This window comes from Agelaius tricolor, unplaced genomic scaffold, assembly GCF_023055355.1.
Source record: "Agelaius tricolor isolate 1412-34295 unplaced genomic scaffold, bAgeTri1.0.p SCAF_19, whole genome shotgun sequence".
In the NCBI taxonomy this organism is placed as follows: Eukaryota; Metazoa; Chordata; class Aves; order Passeriformes; family Icteridae; genus Agelaius; species Agelaius tricolor.
Window position 1 is genome coordinate 3,419,077 of NW_027269279.1, and position 20,055 is coordinate 3,439,131.

At 55.6% G+C, this 20,055-nt stretch overlaps 1 protein-coding gene across 4 annotated transcripts in view; it reads left to right on the forward strand.

Moving 5' to 3' along the window:
- Positions 1–370: 370 nt before the first annotated feature.
- Positions 371–20,055, forward strand: part of TNRC18 (trinucleotide repeat containing 18) — a 54,959-nt gene continuing 35,274 nt past the window's right edge. For all 4 annotated transcript variants that reach the window (XM_071443907.1, XM_071443910.1, XM_071443908.1 and 1 more), the window contains exons 1-3: positions 371–636; positions 17,088–17,213; positions 17,614–19,428. In XM_071443907.1, the coding sequence (XP_071300008.1) occupies positions 435–636; positions 17,088–17,213; positions 17,614–19,428 (2,143 nt within the window). In that variant the 5' untranslated portion in view covers positions 371–434. The remainder of the gene's footprint in view (positions 637–17,087; positions 17,214–17,613; positions 19,429–20,055) is intronic.

The following is a 20,055-nucleotide window of genomic DNA, read 5'->3' on the forward strand; positions in this document are numbered from 1 at the left end:
TTCTTCAAATACTATTTTTAAATACTTAGGGGGTTTTTTGTTTTTTGTCCCTGCCTTTTGCCACAAGTTTTCCTTAGATTTTTAAATTTTTTTCTCCCCGCTTCTTCCCCGTTCTCAACCCTCCACTCCGGGAAGGTGCGGGTGGGTTTGGGGGGGTATTTTTGGGGGTGGCTGTGAGCAGGGGGGTATCGGGGCATGTCGTCTCACCGCACCTCCCCCTTCTTTTTCTCCTTTGCAGGCAGCGCCGAGACCGCCGCGCCGGGGCTGGCTCCCTGCACCGCGCCATGGGACGCTTGGACGCCTTATTTTTGAAAACCATCTGATTTTTTGGGGGAGGAGGAGAAGGGGGGTGGGGGGCGGGGGGGGGGGGGGGGCGGGAAGGCGGTGGCGGGCATCGACAGCGATCCGGGAGACTCCGTGAAGCCGGCGAGTGGATGATGGATGGCCGAGATTTCGGGCCCCCCCGCTCGGTGCACGGCCCCCCTCCGCTGCTCTCCGGGCTGGCCATGGAGAGCCACCGCCTGGGAGCCGCCGGCCGCCTGGCCCCCGCCGCCGGGCCCATGGCTGCCGGGCTCCCCGCCGCCCTCCAGCCCGGAAAATTCCTCGCATCGGGCATCAGCCTCCACTCCCACCCGGGTAAGGCTCCGCGGAACCCCCGCGCCTTCCCTGCCTTCCCTCCGCGGCAAACTCGGGATCGGGCTTTACACCCCCCCCACCCCACCACCCCCCCCCCCAAAAAAAATATAAACATCGTCGTGATAATTCTATATTTATACGCTCGGTGCTTTTTTGCTTGTTTTGCCCAAGTGTTTTCTGCTTCGCGTGGTTTTGATTTGGCGAAAAAAAAAATAGGGGAATGGGGGAGAAGTACGAAAACAAATAGGGTGATGGTGGAGAAATAAGGGAATGGAGTAAAAAATAGGGGAATACAGGGAAAAAATCGCGCCTATCCGATAGAAGTACCCCCTTTCCCCTCTTGCATCGTACGGTTTTGTTGGCACTGAGGAAAATCCCCGCCGCGGCGGCTGCGGAATAAATCCGGGGAATAAATCCGATTTTCGGGAAAGCTGGGAGAGGCGCAGATCGGGTTGCGGAGGACGGGACTGCGCTGCCCGGTGCTGCGCTTCCCGAACAGCCAAATAAAACATCCCTGGGCTGGGAAAAAGGGGTGAAATGGGCTCTTTTGGTGATTTCTTGCCCGGTGCAGCCCGAGCCCCGCTGAGGTCCCGCTGCCCCCGGGTAGCGCTGCCGGCACCGCTGGTTTTGATGTTTTTTTTCCTTTTTTTTTTTTTTTTTTTTTTTCTCCGCAATTCTTATTTTTTAAACCCGCGAACAAAGCTTGCATGCAGTGTACAGTGACTGCTCCCTCCTTGAATTTTTAAATTTTTTCCCCCTTCTCGACGCATTTCATCCTCGGGCAGCCCCACGGCTGCATATCCATTATATAAAAAAAAAAAAAAAGAGTAGACGCTGAAATATAAGCAGTTTATTTTTTCCCCACAGTCAGTTTTTAATTTATTTGTTTAAATTACTTCTGGATTTTGGAGGCTTTTCATTTTTTTCCCCTTTTCCGAGCTCCCTTTCCCAGCGGCTCGCAGAGTCCGGCGCTGCTGGGAGGACGCTGCCGCACTCTCCTGCCCACGGTCCTGTAGGAGGACACAAGGGATTTCTGACCGTTTGATTTCCCTCCCTGGCTCTATTTTAATTTTTTTTTTCCGCTTTCTTTCCCCTGGGCGTGGAGAGGTGACTCGGAGTTTACTTTAGGCGTTGGGAGGGTGACAGGTTTTGCAATAATAAACCTGCTTTTCTCCCAGCCGCCCGGGATGAATGACTTTGAAATTTGCAAACCTGATTGCCAACATCTGCAGAGAAGGAAGCAGCCTGAATCGAGGGAAAAAGATTTATTAGTTTTAGACTAGGTGGCAGTGCCAATTTCCCAGGTGCTAAGAGGAGAGGTGTAAAGCGAGCGGGGCTATGAAGCCAAGCACATGGGCAAACACCTTATTTTTTCCTTACCTTTTGTCTTTTTTTTCCCTCCTTTTTTTTCCCCCCCGGTTATTTTTTTCCCCCTCTCCTCCACCTCCTACTGCAGCAGAATATGATCTTTGCAAAAATTCATCTGGACAATCTCAAGCCAATCTGAGTGGGGGTTCTTGGTATTTTTTAAATTATTCTTATTTTTTATTGGGTAATTTTTTTCTTTTTTTTTTTTTTTTTAAGTTTTATTTCCCCTCCCAAAGTTTCCTTTTCTGAAATCCAGGCAGGTCAGGAGGGAGGCACAGAGCTCTGGTCTCTCCAAGCTGACCAAGCTCCGTGATGCCGTCTGGAAGCTTTCCTACCACACTGGGAGAAAGCCTCAGATTTGGGTCCCCTCACAGAGGGAGTGGGGTGTATGATACCTCCAATTCTTTCTTACCGCGTTCTTATTTTATTTTTAAAATTATTTTTATTTTCCTTTTCCTGGGAATTGCTTGAAATCCCCTGTCCCTGCACCTCAGTGGTGCCCGGTCTCCCCGTCCACTCCCCGGCACGATCCTCGCAAAGCTCGGCTTTGTCACGGCAATTCCCAGTCAGGCTAAACTCCATTAAAAAGATCTGTACAATTAACAGCTGAAACTCCCATTAAACCACAGCAGCGGGATAGGCAGGGATATTTTTTTGTTGTTGTTGTTTTTTTACGGCTTTAACAATATCGCCTGAAATGATGATTGCTTCCTGCTACCGAGGGGCCCTTTGTAGGTTTGCGTTCGCAGTGCTGTTGGTGTGTGGTTTTGGTGGGTTTTTTTGTTGTTGTTGTGTTTTTTGGGGGGTTTGTTTTGTTTTTAGGAGGGGTGGAACGCAAAGGCTTGTGCAAGGGGTTAAGAAAAGTGGGCAGGAGGCGAAGCCTTTAAATAGAGCCAGTTCAAACCGATCCTTAAATACCGCCGGGCTGAAGAAAGAGACTCTTGAATCCGTCCCAGCGTCCTCCGAAAATAAATACGCCCCTGTAAAAATAGCACGATTGGCCATATTTGAGAATCCAGTTATGGCCGGCACCGACTCCTTGTTTTTCCCGTACCTTCTGCTCATTCCGGCAGCCGGGCTCTGCCCCAGCGCCAAAGCACGGGCGCCTGGGCTGTGTCCAGTGACCCCTGGACCCTCGGCTCCTCCCGGGGGGATTCCTGCTCCATGGTGGGGATTTCTGCTCCATGTCCCGCTGCCGTGCGGGCGGGGGGGACACAGGCACAGAAGCCCCTTTGTTGGAAGCGCAAGGAGGGAGGAGTGAGCTGGAGGCCAAGGCGGGAGCTGAGCCGGGGATGCCGTTCCCTGTCCCCCCTGTACTGTTGAGCATCGCCATCTCCCCATCCCCGAGGAGGGCAGGGGGTGCTCCCCCGATGGGCTTTGCAGAGGGATAGCGGAGGAAAGGGACTGTTTGCATTGGAATTTCATGCCTGGAGCTTGCTGGAAGGCTTAAAAAAAGGCTGCAATTGATGGAATGAGGTAGCCGAGTCCATTAAAGCAAGGGCTCGCTCTGCTCTGCAGCAGCTCAAAATAGGGAGGTTTATCGTTTTGTTCCTTCCCTATGCCACTGTCTTTGGGTCCTGGTCTGTGCTCCATCCCGGAGGAGCGTGTTGTTCTTGGCAGGCTCTGTGTTTTGGGGAAGGTGGAAAAGGCTCCCTTGGACACAATTGTGAAGGGCTGCTCTGGTACCGTGTCCCTGCCAGGCAGCAGCGGGGCTGTGTGTGAGCAAGGATCACCCATACCCAAAAAAAGACTCTCAGAGTTTAAAATAATATTAATAGTAATTAATAAAAATGTGCTTTTCGCTCTGTGCTGAGGCATCTTTTCTTGAGTGGGGGGGCTGCAGGAACAGATCTGTGTTTGTATAAAAGGATGCTCAGTCTCTTCCATTGAAGTATGCTTCAAAAACACTTTTCAGTGCTCAGGAAAAGGGACACACCACTATGAGCAGGGCTGACTAAATCCAGCTCCAAAGCAGTGGCTGGACGGAAAGCGGGCAGACAGAGGGGAGAGATTTTGGTTTCCCTGCTTTTCTACTTCACATTAGCAAGTGCATTCAAATGCAGGGATTTAAGGCAGATTGGAGACCGTCCTTGCTTCCAGGCCTGCTGTGCCCAGGGAGAAGTTTTCCAGACAGCTGGGCCAGGTAGGAGAATAGGAAAATAAATAAAAATACCCTTCCATCCCCCAGGACAGCGCTGCTGTGCCAGCAAAATCCCGCTGTAGCCATCCTTATAATGGCAAAATGGTGCTTCTGCTGAGCCCGCAGATTTTGCAGGAGGCCTTGCTGTCGGCAATGCCAGTGGAAGCACAATTCACTCATCAAACTGCATCCATGCTAAACTTGCTTTGCTGATAGAGAGGCTGGGATAGCGTGGATTGGTCACTGGAGCAATCCTTACCCCGCTGCTCCGTGTTTCTCTGAGCGGGATGGCTCCCGGACCCACGGCGGGATTTTGCCTCTGGTTTGGCACAGCTCTTTTTGGTCCTGTTTTGATGCTGCAAGGAAAATACCATCGGTGTTTAATGGCCCTTGAAATCGTGGTTCCCCCTCCCTGCCTGCCCAAGGGGTGGTGCAGGGGGTTCCTTGGGGCAGGGGCTCGGTGTAACACCGGGAGGAATGCGGCCAGCCCGCAGACCTGCCTGGGAGGATGCCTCCCCTCCCTTGGGGCCCTGGTGAAACGAGATGCTTTTTGAGACCTGTTTTCAGGCAGAGCAGGGAGTGTGCCTGTCCCGGTGGGGCTCGGGGAGGTGGTGCTGGGCAGTGATGTTGTGCTGGGTCCCGTCACACTCCGCTCTTCACACCCGGCATCCCCGGGGGTGGAGGAAGTGCTCGGCCATGGAGTGATGTCCCTGCAGCTCCCTCGGGCTGGCGGCCAACTCGTAGGCTGTGAGGCAGGCAGGAGCGGTGTTTGGGCTGAAATGGTGGTGGATTTGTGCATTTTTGGGAGTCTCCCACCCTGAGCTGCTGTGTTTCTCTGATGTCCCAGTGATTTTTCCCAAGGTCCTGGTGGGCTGTGGGGTTGCATTTCCATCCTTCAGGAGCAGTGGGAAGGAATGTCCAGCCTGTGCTGCACGCTCCATTGAAGTGCCCATCCCAAGCAGTGGTAGCTGGTAGGGATGTTGGGCTCAGAATGTGGACAAGAGCCCAAGGGCCAATGTGGTGATGTAAACTTGCTCGGAGCAAGGTCCTGTGGGATCCTCTGCAGTGTGAGGATTTCCAACACCTTCCCAGGTGAATGGGCAGGAGTCTGTCCCTGCCTCTGGTAACACAAGGCTGGTGTCATTTATTAGTGTGGTTTCTAGCAGCCTTTCTCCCACTTGGAGCAAGCCTTGCCTCCTACCCTGTACAGAGTCTCCTTGGTAGGGTTGGAAAACCACGGGTCCCATCCCTGACTGATGGTGTGCCAGAGAAAATCTGATCTGGAGGAAGAGCCGGCACTAGAAATCCTAGCCGGGGGTGGCACGGGGCACTGGGCAGGTCCCTGGTGTTGGGGACAAGCTCCTGCTCTTTCCCAGCAGAACAGCTGTTGGAGAAATGGAAATCGCTGGGAATTAATCTCACTGCAGACGCGGTTAGCAGAGCAGGGCTTTCGTAAGGGAAATTTTAGATCTCCTTCCTAGGATAACCCAGGGTAAAGCTGAAATTAGTTTATAATTATATAGTAAATAATCCCCCATCTTGTCATTTCACCATCTTCTGATGAATATGGAAATGAACATTGTTAATGGGAATTAACGTCATTATGGCAGCCTGCCAGGTGAGCGCCTCGCGGTTCGGCCGCGGCTGCGACCGGCGCGAGGGTGTCGGATCACCTCCCCGAGCTGGGGTTAGCGCCCGACGAGTCCAAACAAGGCCCCGTGTGTTTTCACCGTGTACTAAACTGGTCCAGTTAAAGCTCCAGGCAGGAGGTGGTGCAGGGAATCGGGGCCAGCCTGGCATGTGCTGACACGAAAGCTGCCGTGCCGGGACGAGGAGATGTTGGTCTGGGTTAGGTAACGCGATCCAGCATCGCCTGCTCAAGGTGCCGAGGACAAGGGAGTGCTTTGTTCAGCCTCGCTGCTGAAACGGAGAGCACGCTGCGCCCTGAACAACCTGAAAATACAGGCATGATGGAGGAGCTGAGCCCTGAGCTCCCTGCCCGCTGGAGCCGTGGTGAGGGAGCAGTGCCGTGTCCAGCTGCAGAGCCTCTCGCTGGCTTTTCCAGCTGGGGATGCTCTTTGAAATCCAAAGTTTGGGAGGGGACCGCTCCGGTGTGGCTGCCTCACCCTCGCCACCAGGATTTGGCGGTTTCCTCCCATCCCTGTGTCTCTGGCTGGCTTCGCTCCGGGATGCCACAGCTGGATGTCTGCAGGCATCGCCACTCACCCACCGCTACCGTCCCTCTCTGTTGTTTATTTGCTTTGCTTATTGTTTGCTTCTCCCCAGCTCTTAAACACCAGGGGGACGGCAACCACGCAGCCCCTTTAGCTCGGTCCCCACGGTGGGCGCTGGCTGGGGCCGCGTGGCAGGAGCCCCCGGTGCGGCAGTGACAGTTGGGCTCGCTCCCCACGCCGCCAGGATCAACTGCTGGGTGCACAATATGCTCCCGTTTTCCTCTCCAGCTGTTGCTGCTGACGGTTATGGGAAGCGAAAGGTAGTTGAGAGTTTGGCAGCGCTAAATCAGGGAAGTGATGGGCAGAAAGGAGGGGTTGAGCAGGGGGGGTTCAGTGTGTCTGAAGCTGGGTTTTGTTTAAATCCAGCCAGATTGAAATAGTGGCAAAAGGATTGAAGTGACCTTGGGAATAAATTTTATTGCCGGCGTAGCAGTGGCCAAAGAGCCATTTTGAGGGAGCTGGATGCAGGCAGGCAAGCCAAACATGGTGGGCTTGGAGCAAGGGAAGGAGCAGTATTCAGGAGGGATTATGTCTTTTTAGAGGAATAACAGAAATTTTAAGGCACTCAGCTCTGTCTCTCTGGAGCTGTATCCCCGGCAACTTCTGCAAAGGTTGCTGCTGCTTCTGCCTCCATCCATCTTATCCTGATGCATCCCTGCCAGCAAAGACCAACATCCCTTCGGTAGTTGGATGTATTGCCCCTCATTCCCTTCATGCCCCCATCCCTTCTCAGCAGAATTCCCTGTGACTTGAATATGCTTTTAACACATTTGGTTTAATTGCTTTTAATTAAAAAAAATATTTAAAATATTAACAGCAGTGGCCATTGTGCTGGGGAGGAAGGGTTTTGGAGGGGTTGGGCTGCGTGCTGCTCGCAGGCAGCGTGTGTGTGGATGAAGCAGCTCCCGTGTTATCGCCAGGCAGTGTGTGTCATCCCGGTGTTTGTGTCCTGCTTTGCTGGGCGTGGGGACATCCCACACGCCGTGTCACACACAAGCCAGGCAGGCAGTGCTCCAGAGAGGAGAGACCCGGGCGGGTGAGTAAGGAAGGGTGCAGGCGCCTTGCCGGGTGCCTGTGGAGCCCGGCTCCGCTCGGGTGGGCAGGGCACGCTGTGCCAGGCTCCTGGAGTGTGCGGCGTGCCGGGGTTTCCCTTTGCAATCCCGAGCTGCAGCAGGGCTTTCTCCCTAATGAGATTAGTGACACAAAGCAGTAATTCTTCTGCTACTTTTAATGGATGTTCGGGGTTTGTGTGGGATCGGAAATTCCGACTTTCATCAGATGAGTCCTCTCTGTGACTATTTTGTGGACACATCTTCCTTTCCTTGGCTTCAAGGCTGACAGTCATATTGGCACAAGTGTTTCAGGCTTTCCTCTCCTGTCCCCTGGACATGGTGGATTTTATCTGTCCTGCTTTGAATCTCGCCATCATCCCAAGCTGCTTCCATCTTGTAGAGGACACAAAAGCTTGGTGGCCTTCTTTGGATACACTAAATGCAGCTGGGAGGAGGGAGAAGTGCAAAAGTCACTCTTGGACCATTTTTGCAGGTACTCCTTGGTCTCCCTGGTTGACATGTGCAAGCACATACGTGTGTGTATGTGCATATATAGGGCATCCATGTAGTGCCTCACCTGATGGAGGGCTGGCCTTCCTTGCCTGGTGTCATCGGGGCCAGCTTGGCAATTTGTCAAGAGCCCAAGGGCTTCACTTCAATTTGAATGCAGATTTGCATAATTCATCAGGAATTAAACCACACTGCCATAATATTTGCCCATGCATTTATCTCCCGTTATCAGCAGTGGGGAGGTGTGGGGTCCTGGGCGATTGCTGGCCACAGATACACCTTTGCTTCATGGTTCACTGCTTTTTTGGTGCAGAAAAGGTGACATGGCCCAATGTTCAAGAGAGTGTGGGAAGGGCAGGAGCATCTGGAAGGGAAAAAGCTGAGTGTGGGGTCAAGAGGAGAAGCTTGGCAGAGGCTGAGATTTTGAGCCTGGTTTCCCAAGGAAAAGATTATTACGAGATTGTGATCTGTGTGTGGATCCCTTTCTTCCACCCCCAAATACCTGCAGCCCGTCGCTGAATTTTTCCCAGGGTGGTTTCAGTCCCTGCAGGTGCTGTTTAAGTAAGTGCTGGGCTTTGGGAGAGGGATGCATTCACTCCTGTGGCACACAGAGCAGCACATCCTGATCTGGGAGCATCCAGCTTTACCATGCACTCACTGTGTCCTGGCTAGGCTTGTATCCAAGGGGAATCACGAAGCCAGAGCTGATGAGTTCGTTTGGGTCATTGGCAATGTCCTTGCTGCAGCCCTGGGCTGTTTCTCGGAGCTGATCCCCTCTTGCTGCTGGCCCCCTGTGTTGAGCTCAGCGACTGCTGAGCACACAGGCAGTGGTGATGTGGTGCCCAGGTCTGATTGTGGGGCTGTGCCTCAGTTTTGCCTCGCAGTGCCACCCCCTTTGCCAAGCACCCCGAGAGGTGCTGAGCCGCAGCAGCCGCTTTGCAGACGAGAGGGTTTAAAATAAGCAGCGGCGGAGGCTGCGTCTCCCGGGCTTTGAGTCATCCCGGCTCGTGCTGACTGCGCCTGGCAGGAGCCTGGGAGGCAAAACAAACCCACATCCAGCTGCCACCTCCCCACCAGATGTTCGTGGTGGGGTGGCTGGTTGGGTTTCGGTGGTGGGATCCACCAGCGGAGCAGATGGAGCTGCTGCAGGGAGATGCCACCTCGCTGGTGGCTGTGGTGAAACCCTGGTGGAACCCTGGTGAAGTCCCCAGCTTGGGGACTTGCAGTTGGGCCACGGGGAGGAAGGGGTGAGATGAGCAGCACTGGCCTGGGTTTGCAGGATGGAGGGTGCTGAGGCTCCTTCCAGCACTCCTGACCTTGGGTGTGGTGGGACTGTTCTGGCTGTGAGCTGTCGCTGTGCTGGGCAGGAGGACAGGCAGGGAGGAACCCAGGGGGGATCCTGCTGTGAACCCCCTCTCACCACCCCAGGCAGAGGTAGGGCAGCAGTGGGTGTCTGTGGCCAGTGATGGGAAGCAGAGGAGAGGAGCAGGCAGGTGGCATTTACCTTTCCGTGGGCACCTGGTGTGTGTCCAGGGCTGGTGCTGCCCATCACACAGCAGTTTAATTTCTCAATGGGAGGGCAGGGAGATGATGCTGCACAGTCCCATTTAACCTGCTAGTGACCTGATCTTAAGTCATTGTGGCTGAAAATAGACCGTGTTCCCTCCAGGGCACGGCTAATGGTGCTGGGAAAGCTGGGATCTCTCTTTGAAGGCTGATTTAATTGCTTCTGGCAGGCACTCGGTGCAGGTGATGTGGGGACCAGCGCTGGTGCCATCCCACAATAACCTCCCCCACCGAGCTCCTGAAGCTTGCCTGGCTCTGGCAGGGAAGGGTAACAAGCTCTTTTCTAATGAAGGCACGGACAGTGCGTGGGTGGTGCCTGGTTAAATAAGCGGGCAGGGCTCAGGGAGGGGGGGCTCACTTGTTTGTATCATCTTCTGCACTGAGTTTGGGTGATAAAAAAAAAAAATGAAAATGGGATGGGTTAAATTTCTGTGCTTAGGAAGGAGGGGGGAGCACCTGTAATAAAAGTGTGCATCCAGTGCCAGGAGCAGAGTCAGCCTTAGGGCCCCTGTGCTGGACACCAGTGGGTAAAGAATCTTCAATGTGATGGAAGGATGAACCAGAGCAAAGGCATTTTCATGCTGTCCTAGAAAATCAGGAGAAAGGCAAGGCTGCAATCTAGCAGCCAGGTTCTGCATTCCTGGGGATTCTGCTAATCAGTTTGAGAGTTAAAATTATTATTTTTTTCAATTTCCATACGGCATTTGAGTAAATGTGCTGCTGAAGACTCCATGGTGTCACTCCTTTCTGTTTAAGGAGAGCTGTGTGGTTGTGTAGTGAGGACCTGGAGGTTTTGGTGGACCCCTGTTGGGGTGTCAGGTTTAATTATGCCAGTGGAAAAGGAGAGACATCCGATGTGGTGGGGGATTTCAGGCTGGGGGCATGTGGGAGAGGCTTCTGCTGTAGCAGCTGGCAGTGACCCAGGATTGTTGACACTGGTTTGAGTGTCAGGATTAGCGTGGGACCAGATCGCTGCTTCCCAGACCTCGTGTTTCAGGCTGGGTGGACTGGCTGCACATCATGTCGAGAATCTCACTGGGATGGTTTCCATCCTGACCCCTCCAGTGTGAGGAAAGGCCACCTTCACTTTGCCAGAGTGATTTGTGTCCCCACCTGGGTGGCTTCTTGCTGTCCCCATGGAGATGCTGTTAATGGGGAGATGGTGGGTGACCTTTTGGGGGATCTTCAGAGTGTCCTGTTGGTGTCCTTTTCCTGAGGCATTGGCATACCTTGGATTGCCTTTAGTTGGTTGCATGGTGGAAACTAAGTCTCCCGGACATTGGAGCAGAACCAGGCATGAGCACCAGTCCCTTGAGCCACTTCCCATTTTCTCCTCCCCTGCCATCTCCAGGCTGTTGGGGCTGTTCCAGCTCCTGGGTGAGGAGGTGAGCGGCAGAGCTCACCCTGATGTTATTTATTTCCATGGAAGCAGGAAACCCTCCCATGCCCTGTGCTGACACCCTGCCCTTCAGTATCCTGTGGCTGTGGGGGGCTGGTGGTTCACCAGGAGGGTGACACGGCAGGAGAATCATGGCATGGCACGGGCACGGGGGGAATGGCTGCGGGAGGGCTGGTCGGAAAGCTGGCGCGAGCGCACAGTGTTCCTGCGCTGACGCAGCTGCGAGCGATAGTAAATATTGAGCAAGAGCCACTTAAAAATAAAGCAGCCTGGACACAGATTCCCACGTGGAATAAAATAAAATTAAAAGAAACAATAGAGGGATGTGCTGAGCTGGAGGGAGAATTCGCCTTGGCTTTTAAGGTAGTGATTTTTGCAGCTGAAGGAAAGCGGCGCGGTGCTGTTCAAGCCAGCAGAGTCTGGGAGTGTGGACCCCCCGCCTGAGGATGCTGTCTCCGAGCTCACCAGGGCCCTTAGAAGATTAAATGGGGAGTTAAATTGCCCTGGCTGTTCTGGATCCCAGGGATGGGATCGAAGGCTTTCAGGGGATGCAGAGAATTGAGGCTGTAAATTAGGGCTTTGAAGCTACTGCCAGTCCCGTGGCATGGGGCGTAAATACGGCTTTTGGGGCGGTTTTTGGCGCGGAGAGTGGTGGGTTGTGACAGCAGCTTGTGGCTGCTGGGGACAGGGATAGGGACCAGCCACCGCTGGAGTCCAGGCACATCTGATCCCGGAGCTTTGGTTTCAGCCCGGCATGTTCAGGGGCTCGTATCGCTGGTGTCTCGTGCATGGCACAGAGTCAAAGCGGCTCCGGTGCCTCTGGTGTCACTGGAGCTGCCCCGGCAGGCAGGGGAGGAGGTGGCAAAGATTTACACTGTCAGCACTCCAGCTCGCAGCTGTTTGCAGCCATAAATGTGTGCATGCGGAATTGCTGCGGCTGTGCCTCACCGAGCTGCACGGGGCAGAGATGGGGAGGTGTGTGCTGCTGGAGGGGGAGCCCGGAAAGTCTTTCCTGGGAATCTGCTGCTTGTGCAGGGAGAGGATAAGGGATGCACCGATAGCGGTAAGCACAGGCAGCTGTGTGGTGTCCGTCCTGCTGGTGGTGGGAAGGTACTCACTGTGCTTGGACCTTCCCTGCTTTCCTCCCTCCCTCCCTGCTGGGGAGGACGTAAGCGTTTATCCAGCTGTTTGTGGTGTGGACTGTTGTCCCAGTTGGCTGCCTGTGAGGCACTGCGGGCCGGACTGGGGAAGAGGTGATTGTGTTCCTGGCCAAGGGCGGCTGCAGCTCCTGCTCTGTGCTGTGCCCAGCATCCCGCTGAGAACTGGCTGCAGCCGGGCTGCAAATCTCCCTTGAGTGCCCAGAGTTCAAAACATCCCATGGAAATAAACCCAAATTCTCACCGCTGTGTTTCCCAGCCCTGCTGCGCTCATATTGGAGGGTCCAAGGGGGTCAGGCTTTGTAAAAGCTCAGGCTCTTTGGTGGCCATAGCCCCTTGCAGAGCACTGCGTGGTGCCAGCCTGAGTCCTGGCAATGTGTTCATCCATCATGGCCCAGGGAGGATGGGGAGAGATGCTGGCAGTTGGAAATATTTCATAAGTGGCAGAAATGTATAACGGGCAGATGGGGCTGATGGGGGAGAATTACTTCACTTCTCCCGGGGTGCTGGAGGCTACTGGTCTTCCGGTGCCAGGGCTGTGGCTTCTCAGACAAGGATGGCTTGTGCCCAGGGCTCAGCTTCAGGGTGTGCTTTGCAGCCAGCAGTGCACGTGGCCACCTGTTATCCCACACCAGCCAACAGGACTTGATTAAAGGTCTTTTCCAACTGGAAAGCTGTCCCGAGGCATGAGCAGTGGCTTTGTGGATGCTGCTTCTCTCTGGTGTGCTGGTGCTCTTGGTTAGTTTGGAAACATGGAACCAGACTGGGAGAGTGAATTCCCCATTGAGTGGTGTCTCCGTGTTGCTCCCACTTGCTGCCCTTCACCCTTTGTGGGTGTCCAAGTGAGCTGTCCCCTCTATAGCATGTTGGCAGCATGGGGATGCTGAAGGTGCCAGCCAGTCACCTACAGCTGAGGAGGGGTGGAGCAGCTTTCCCAGTGCTGGCACACACTCGAGTCACCTCAGGCGTGTAGCCTGGCTCATTGGCCAGAGCTATGTCCATGGGGGAGGTATGTTCAGTTCCAGCATGTTGCTTCCAGCATGCCCTCCTCCTGTCTGGCTCTTTCACAACCCGGGCTTGACTGACTTGTCCAGCTGGGACTGAATTTTAGGCTTGAAGTGTGAGGGGCCAAGTTGGAGAAAGCCCCACAGGTTTAAAACTCCTGGTGACCAGTGGCAGCCCCTTCTGCTGCAGGCATGGCCACCCGCCTTCTTCCCCCAGCTCTGCCTGGCGGTGCTTTCTGTCAGCTCCCTCCTCACAGGGACCTTTGGCAACCCCAAGCGGGCTGAGCACGTGGGGTCTGTTTCCCTCCCACTTCCCCCAGCGTGACCTCCAGCCTCCAGACGTTTGGTGTGTGGTTTGTGCGGTCACTGCTATCTCATCTCCCCATCGGTCACGTCCCCTCTCGGTGGTGACTCACCCGAGGCCGTACCTCTTCCCCCGAACCCGTGCCGTTTTGGAGAGCTGAGCAAAGATGAAGAAGATGTTTTCAAGTGGGCTGACACATCTGCACCCGCCAAGTTCCTCTAATAACAGCCCTTAGTGATTTATGTCTCAATTGTGCAAAACAGATATGTTTTATAATCTTGGAGCTGGAAGGGAGGAGGGCAGGTGTGCTCATCCACTGCAGCAACTGGAGCATCACAGGGGTTGCATTTTGGCTGCCGGCTATAGGGATAAAGTGGTTTGAGGGACCATCTCTGTGCCCTGAACCCTTTTACCCCCAGCGCTGGGCTGCTTAGGATCGTGTGTGTCCCTGCTGGCATGACAAAAGTTTTGGTGGTGCTTTTCCCAGGCGGTCAGAGGCCGAGCTAATGGGCACACGCATGTGTTTGGCGTGGTGTAACTTGGCAGGGCAGTGGGGGCACAGCCAGTCTGGGCTTGGCAGCGTTGCCAACTCGCACCTCCCTGCCTGTGCTGCGGTGCCAGACTGCCTCTGGGCAAGCGCTCGGCTGGAGGAGCGTGGCTCAGCCTGCCGAGACCTGTTGGCGTGTCCGTGGGCAAAGCGGATCTTGTGCTGCTTCAGCAAACACTCTGGCCCCAGGCAGATGGAGATGGTTGTGGTTTCCCCTTTTCCCCTCCCTTTCTCCTGGCAGATGCCCATGGTTGGGGTGAGCTGTGCATTGCTCACTGCGGTAGAATTTCTCCCCTTGGCATCGCTTTCTGGCACAGAGATCCAAGGAGGCAGCGACTCACCCGCGGCCGCCTCCTGCGAGCGCAGCTCCTCAGCACATGGAGGAGCAGCTTCACCTCCAGGTCCTGCCCAGGGCACTGGGGCAGCAGGTTCTGGGCTCCGTGTGAGTCGTACGCCAGCAGCCTGTCAGCGTGGCTGCTGGAGGGCTCTACGGAGGAAGGGATGTTCTGGCAGTGCCTCAAGGTTGGATTTGCATTGGGTTCATCCCCAGGAAAGCTGTGGGTCGGATTCCTCCTCCCTACTCCAGCTCTGATTCCTGGCAGGGAAGAAGCCAGGTAAATACAGCCTGTGCAGCTTCTTCAGGCACTTTGCAAGGGGAAAAACAGTGTCACTGGTAGACCCGAGGCTGGAGTTCGAGCAGTTCTTTGGTTTTGTTGCTGGTCAGCTGCACGGGGCACCAAGTCATTGCACCTGCCTGTGCCTCAGTTTCTCAACCTGCAGAGCTTTGGAATGTGCTTTGAGCTCCTGTGCTGGGCTTATGCCTCTCCAAGGAACAGCAGCTGTGGGCTTCTGGGTGTTACTGGGAAGAGCTGCCAGGTGTGAGGTGGCTTTGGCGGTTGGCTGGTGGCATCAGCTCAGTTCTGCTGCTGTTTCCCAGCTGGCATGGTGGCACTGCCCTGCTAGCTTCCCAACCTGTCCGTCTAAACCAAGTGTTCCCATCCTGGACACTTTGCATTCCTTCTCCTCCTCCTGCAGCCCCGAGCTGAGGCTGGGTCACTGTCGCAGGATGTGATGATGCTGACTGGGGAGGAAGCCCCAGAACGTTTGGGGCTGGGACTGAGCCTGGACAGGATATGATGCTGAAAGCAGGGAGATGCCCTCATAGGACCAGGGATGTAACTGGTACCAAAATGCCTCTTTGGGTATCAGTAACTTAAGCTCTGTGCAGGTGTCCCTGTTCCTGATGGCAGTATTGGAGTGTGTCCCTCCCCTGGAGCCCTGCAGGTGGCTTCATGTCCTTGCACCACATGCAAGTGGGGACATGCCATGGGCATCTGTGCACAGTGGTGTCTGCAGCACGGGATGTGTCTCACCGTGTTCCCTGTGCTGGTGTTTCCTCCTGCTGGAGCAGCTGCAGCTGGGATTGATGCCTGGCTGGGAGAAGGGGCTCACGTGGGGATGTCTGTGGCCAGAGCCTCCGGGCTGCTATGGCATGGGGTGCTCCAGGGGCTTTGCCATGCTGCAGCCATGTGCTCTGCCAGATGGGACTGGTGTTCCCTTGGAAATGTGTGGCTCCTGCTCCAGATGCTGGCTCATTGCCAGCCCAGTCCTGCCGGAGTGGTGACAGTGACACGGCCGAGGCATATATGGCGTGGAATTGAGCTGCTCACAGCTAAGCTAAGCTGGGTTCTACCCATCTCTCTCCAGCTCTGGAATCAGAAAAAGTGTTTGGAAATGCTTCAGTGTGGAGAGTTTGGGGTTACCAAGGAGAGGCCCGAATGTTGCGCGCACACTTAGCGCCTTTGCAGCGCTGTGCTCAGGGTTAAACAGCAGGTTTTACCTGCTGGGAAAACGAGCTCAGTGTCGAAGAGCAGGGCCACAGCAGCTCCCCTGGTCCTGCTGCTGCAGGGTTGGCGTGTTGGGTGACGCCGCTGGGATCTGTCGGGTGATGGATGCGGGCCAGGAGCTGCGCGGAGCACCGCGGCGGTGAGGCACATATGCCGGCATGCAAACATGTACGCCAAAGAGATCCTGGCTGTCTAAATAATGTGAAATATTGACTAGCTCTCGCAGATGGTGCTCCACGTGCAGCTTCGGGGACTGAACTTCTCCGTCTCCCCTTGGGTTTTGGTGTGATGTTGTTTTGAGGCAGTTGGATGCTGGACTCTTGACAAACTTGTTGCCTGGTTGCTTTCAGTGGGATCGTGGAATTTGGGGGAAGTTGGTTGCTAATGCAGGGTGAGGGGAGGGGAGGAGGGTTGCAGAAGGCTTGACTGGCTCCTTCAGATACTCCTGATGGCTTTAAATCAGTTTTTAAATTATGGCTTGGACTGGGATGCTGATTCTGGTGGAGGGTTGGGTTTGTAGTGTTGCGCGGGTGTCGTTTGGTGGCAGTGTTGGAGAGGAATTGCTGCCTGTAGCCAATAGTGTGTGTTATTACCACTATTATGGTGATTGTATTCACTGAGGAAATGCTGATGAGGACGATTTGCATGAGGGTGTTGCTGGGGACCCAGTGTCCAGGACATTCAGACCACTGGCAGCAGCATCATGAGGATATGCTGCTTTCATATCAGCTCCTGGATGGTTGTCACACTTTCTCTGTTTTGCCTTCCTCTGGGATAAGATGCTGAGTTTGGATATGTGAAACTGTGCATTTTGTGAGCTGCTCTGGAGGATGCTCTCATGTTTTCCCAAAGCCTGTACCCAGTACTGGGCACCTGTAGCGGGAATGAGCTGTGTTGGCAAAGCCGTGCTGGCAAGAAGGTCTTATCATGGCTCTGGAAGCATGCTGGGGAGTGCCCTCACCCACAGGTCTCTGTACTTGTGATAAAACATCTTATCAGCCAGGTGGTTTGGTCACGGAGCCCTCAGGTGTCAGGCTCTGCTCAGGAAGCAGCGTGCTCTATTTGCTGCAGAGTTGGAGCCCCAGGTTGAGCTGCGGGACCTGTAGTGGGGGGTCAGTACCTGAAATGGGGTCCCCAAGCTGGGGTCCCTGCCCTGGGCTGTGTGTGCTGTGTGTCACCGCCTGTGTCCCTGCCGCCACCGCCGCTCCTGGCGTGCGAGGGACCGACAGCCACAACAGTCTGTGCTCCTGCGGGGCTCGTTCCAAGGCGGCGTGCTGCTTGGGATAAAACATGTTTCCCTCTTCTGTTTCCCATTTCCTGCAGGCTTTTCCCATCTGCCTAACGGTCTCTACCCATCGTACATTCCCCTGAGCCACCTCGAACCTCCCAGTGCCGGCAGTCCCCTCCTGGCCCAGCTGGGACAGCACAGCCTCTTTGAGTCACAGAAAGGTGAGTCTGGGACCCTGTGTGCCCTTCCCATTGGTCACCCCCCTGTCCTTTGGGCTTCTTTGGCTGCTGGACCTGCTGGATGCTGGAGTGTTGGGGGTGAAGGAACCGCCTTGGGTGGTCAGCCTGGGATGTTTCCTGGGCTGAGTGGTACCAGGGTTTTGGATGTGGCTGTCCTGTAGGAAAGCTGGCCAGGTTCCTCCTTGAAGCCCCAGTATACATAAGACAGGGCTGTCTTAACATCCCACATGGAGGAACCTGCTTGGTCCCCTTTACCATAGGCATTTTTGTTTAAGATATCTGTGAAATCCATTCTTTCCTGGTTTGCCACCTCTTGCCTGTCTCTGTGTAGGACTGAAGGGGTTGGAAGCCCGTGATAATTTTGGTTGCTTTTACCCTGCAGATGGATTCTACCTGTCCAGCCATGCAGGCCAGTCCGCTTTGCACCCGCAGCCTCCCCTCTCAAGGACCGTGGGCAGCCACACGTCGAGCACTTTGCTCCGGGAAAAGGACCTTGGGCAGCTGCACAAGAGCTCGAAAGAAGGCCTGAAAGACCCCAGTGGGAAGGAGCGGGCATGCCGGAGCGATCTGCCCCTGCCCTTTGCCAAGAAGGAGAGCAAACCCAAGGAGGAGCCCCGACCCCGCAGTGTGGTCGACCTCACACAGGACACCAAGCCCGACAGTGACCGGAAAGTGAGCGTGGTGGAGAAGGCGGCGAAGGTCGGCGAGCGTCTCTCGCCGTTCCTGGCTGAGCACATGCCAAATCGGGGCGCAGGCAGCGGGGAACCCAAGTCCAAGAACCCGCTGCAGAGCTCTTCCCTCAGCAACTGCAATGGCGGCGGGGACCCCATGCTGAAGGTCCTGGGTGCCGAGCAGGACCGCTGTGCCAAGGACCCCGCTCGGCACGATGAGAACATGAGGCCTTCTGCGCACGCCCACGCGGAGCGGCTGAAGCGGGGGGAGCCCCTCCTGCCCTCCGTGGGCGCTTTGCACATCTCCTGTAGCTGTCCATCCCCACACCCCTCGCAGACGGGGAAGATGACGCCAGCCACAACATTCCCTCCGCAGCCCGTCCATTCCAGCATGTACACCATCTTCCCACCGGCCAAGGAGCTGGGGAGGGAGCACAAAGTAATCGCCCCCACCTTCGTGCCTTCGGTCGAAGCCTACGACGAGAGGAGCGGGCCCATCCAAATCGCCTCCCAGGCCCGTGACAACAAGGGGAAGGACAAGGACCTTGGCAAGGTGGGGGTGCTGCAGTCACCCACGGAGCGGTGCCTTGCAGATGCCTCCCGCACACTCTTGTCCCAGGACTTTTCTTGTCACAGTGATGCCAAAAGGATGGAGGTTCTGAGAGAGAAGGGTTCGGTGATCAGGACGAACTCCATGGCACTGAAGAGACAGGTCACTTCAGAGCCCTTCCTCAACCGGCCGGGGCTGGGCTCTCCGGAGAGCAGGGAGTTCCTGGCCTCCAAGGATTTGCTGAAGCCAAGTCCGGAGGCAGAGCATCGGCCCTGCGAGCGGGACCGCTTCCAGCGATCCAGCTCCAAAGAAGCAGCAAAGGTCTATGGCACTTTGGACTCTTCCCGGCAGCACCTGGACCACGGTCAGCTGAAACCGCCCGAGCAGAAGTGGAAGCCCTTTGAGATGGGCAACTTTGCCACCACGCAGATGGCGGTGCTGGCCGCGCAGCACAACCACGTCAGCCGGGTGGAGGAGGAAGCCAAGAAGGTCTACCTTGACCCCAGCGGTTTGCCGCGCTCCTCGGTGGTGGGCTCGCGGGGCGCCGCAGACGTGCTGCACCCCGCCTCGCACGGCGAGGGCTCGGCCATGCAGAGCCTCATCAAATACAGCGGCAGCTTTGCCAAGGAGACGGCGTCCCGGCAGAGCTGCGGCAAGAAGAGCCCCTTCGGGGGCTTGGGCAACGTGAAGTTGGACTCTGCACAGCTGGGAGCCTCCAAGGTGCAGCAGCTGCTGCTGCAGCAGCCTGCGAAGCAGCTAAAGAGGGACCCTGAGAGACCTGAGAGTGCCAAATCCTTCGGCCGGGAGAGCATCGGCTCCCAGGGCGAGGTGGAGGTGAGGCACTTGCCTGTGGGCATTGCTGTGGCTGTGGCCCGGCAGAAGGACAACAGCAGCAGCAGCAGCAGCAGCAGCAGCAGCAAACTGGGGCCCAGCTTGGCAGACCGGGACCGCTCGCTGTCTCTCAGCAGCATCAAAGGTAGGTTCCCTAGGGCTTGTCTCAGGGCTTCCCTGGCGGATCTGTTCCCTGGGAAGAGGAGCCACCCAGTGCAGGCTGGGTGCCATGAACTGAGTTTGACGTCTTCAGCTGTGTTTCCCTCCCTTGCTAGCCAAGGACATGTTACAAACCACAGTGGGAAGCAAAACCCCATATGCAAGAGGCAGTCATTCCCCTGTCCCCACTTCCATCCCCTTTGAGGACAATCCTGCTCCCTTTGGTCCATTAGCAAAGGGAGTGACAGAGAAACCTCTCAAACCACCTTTGTGCTGGTGTTGTAATCTCGTGATTTTGATTTAAGCCATGCTGCTGGCAGGAGGGAGGTGGCACCAGAGAGATTTTGGTTCTCTGCTTGACTTGTATAGCAAGATAACACCCGGGGGCTGCCTGGCACGGGGCTCTGGTGTGCCAAGGAGCGATGCCAAAGCCAGTGGCTGGCGAGCAATGCTTGCCTTTCCAGTTTTAGCCCTTTTTTCTGCCTTTGCCCCCCTCTCCCAAACTTCAGTGGCAAGAAGCAGTTTCCCTCAGGGGCAGCAGCCCCTCTCCCCATTCCCATCGCCTCCCAGAGCCCTCCCCACAGCCGGGAGCTGGCCGAGGAGCTCGTGGGCA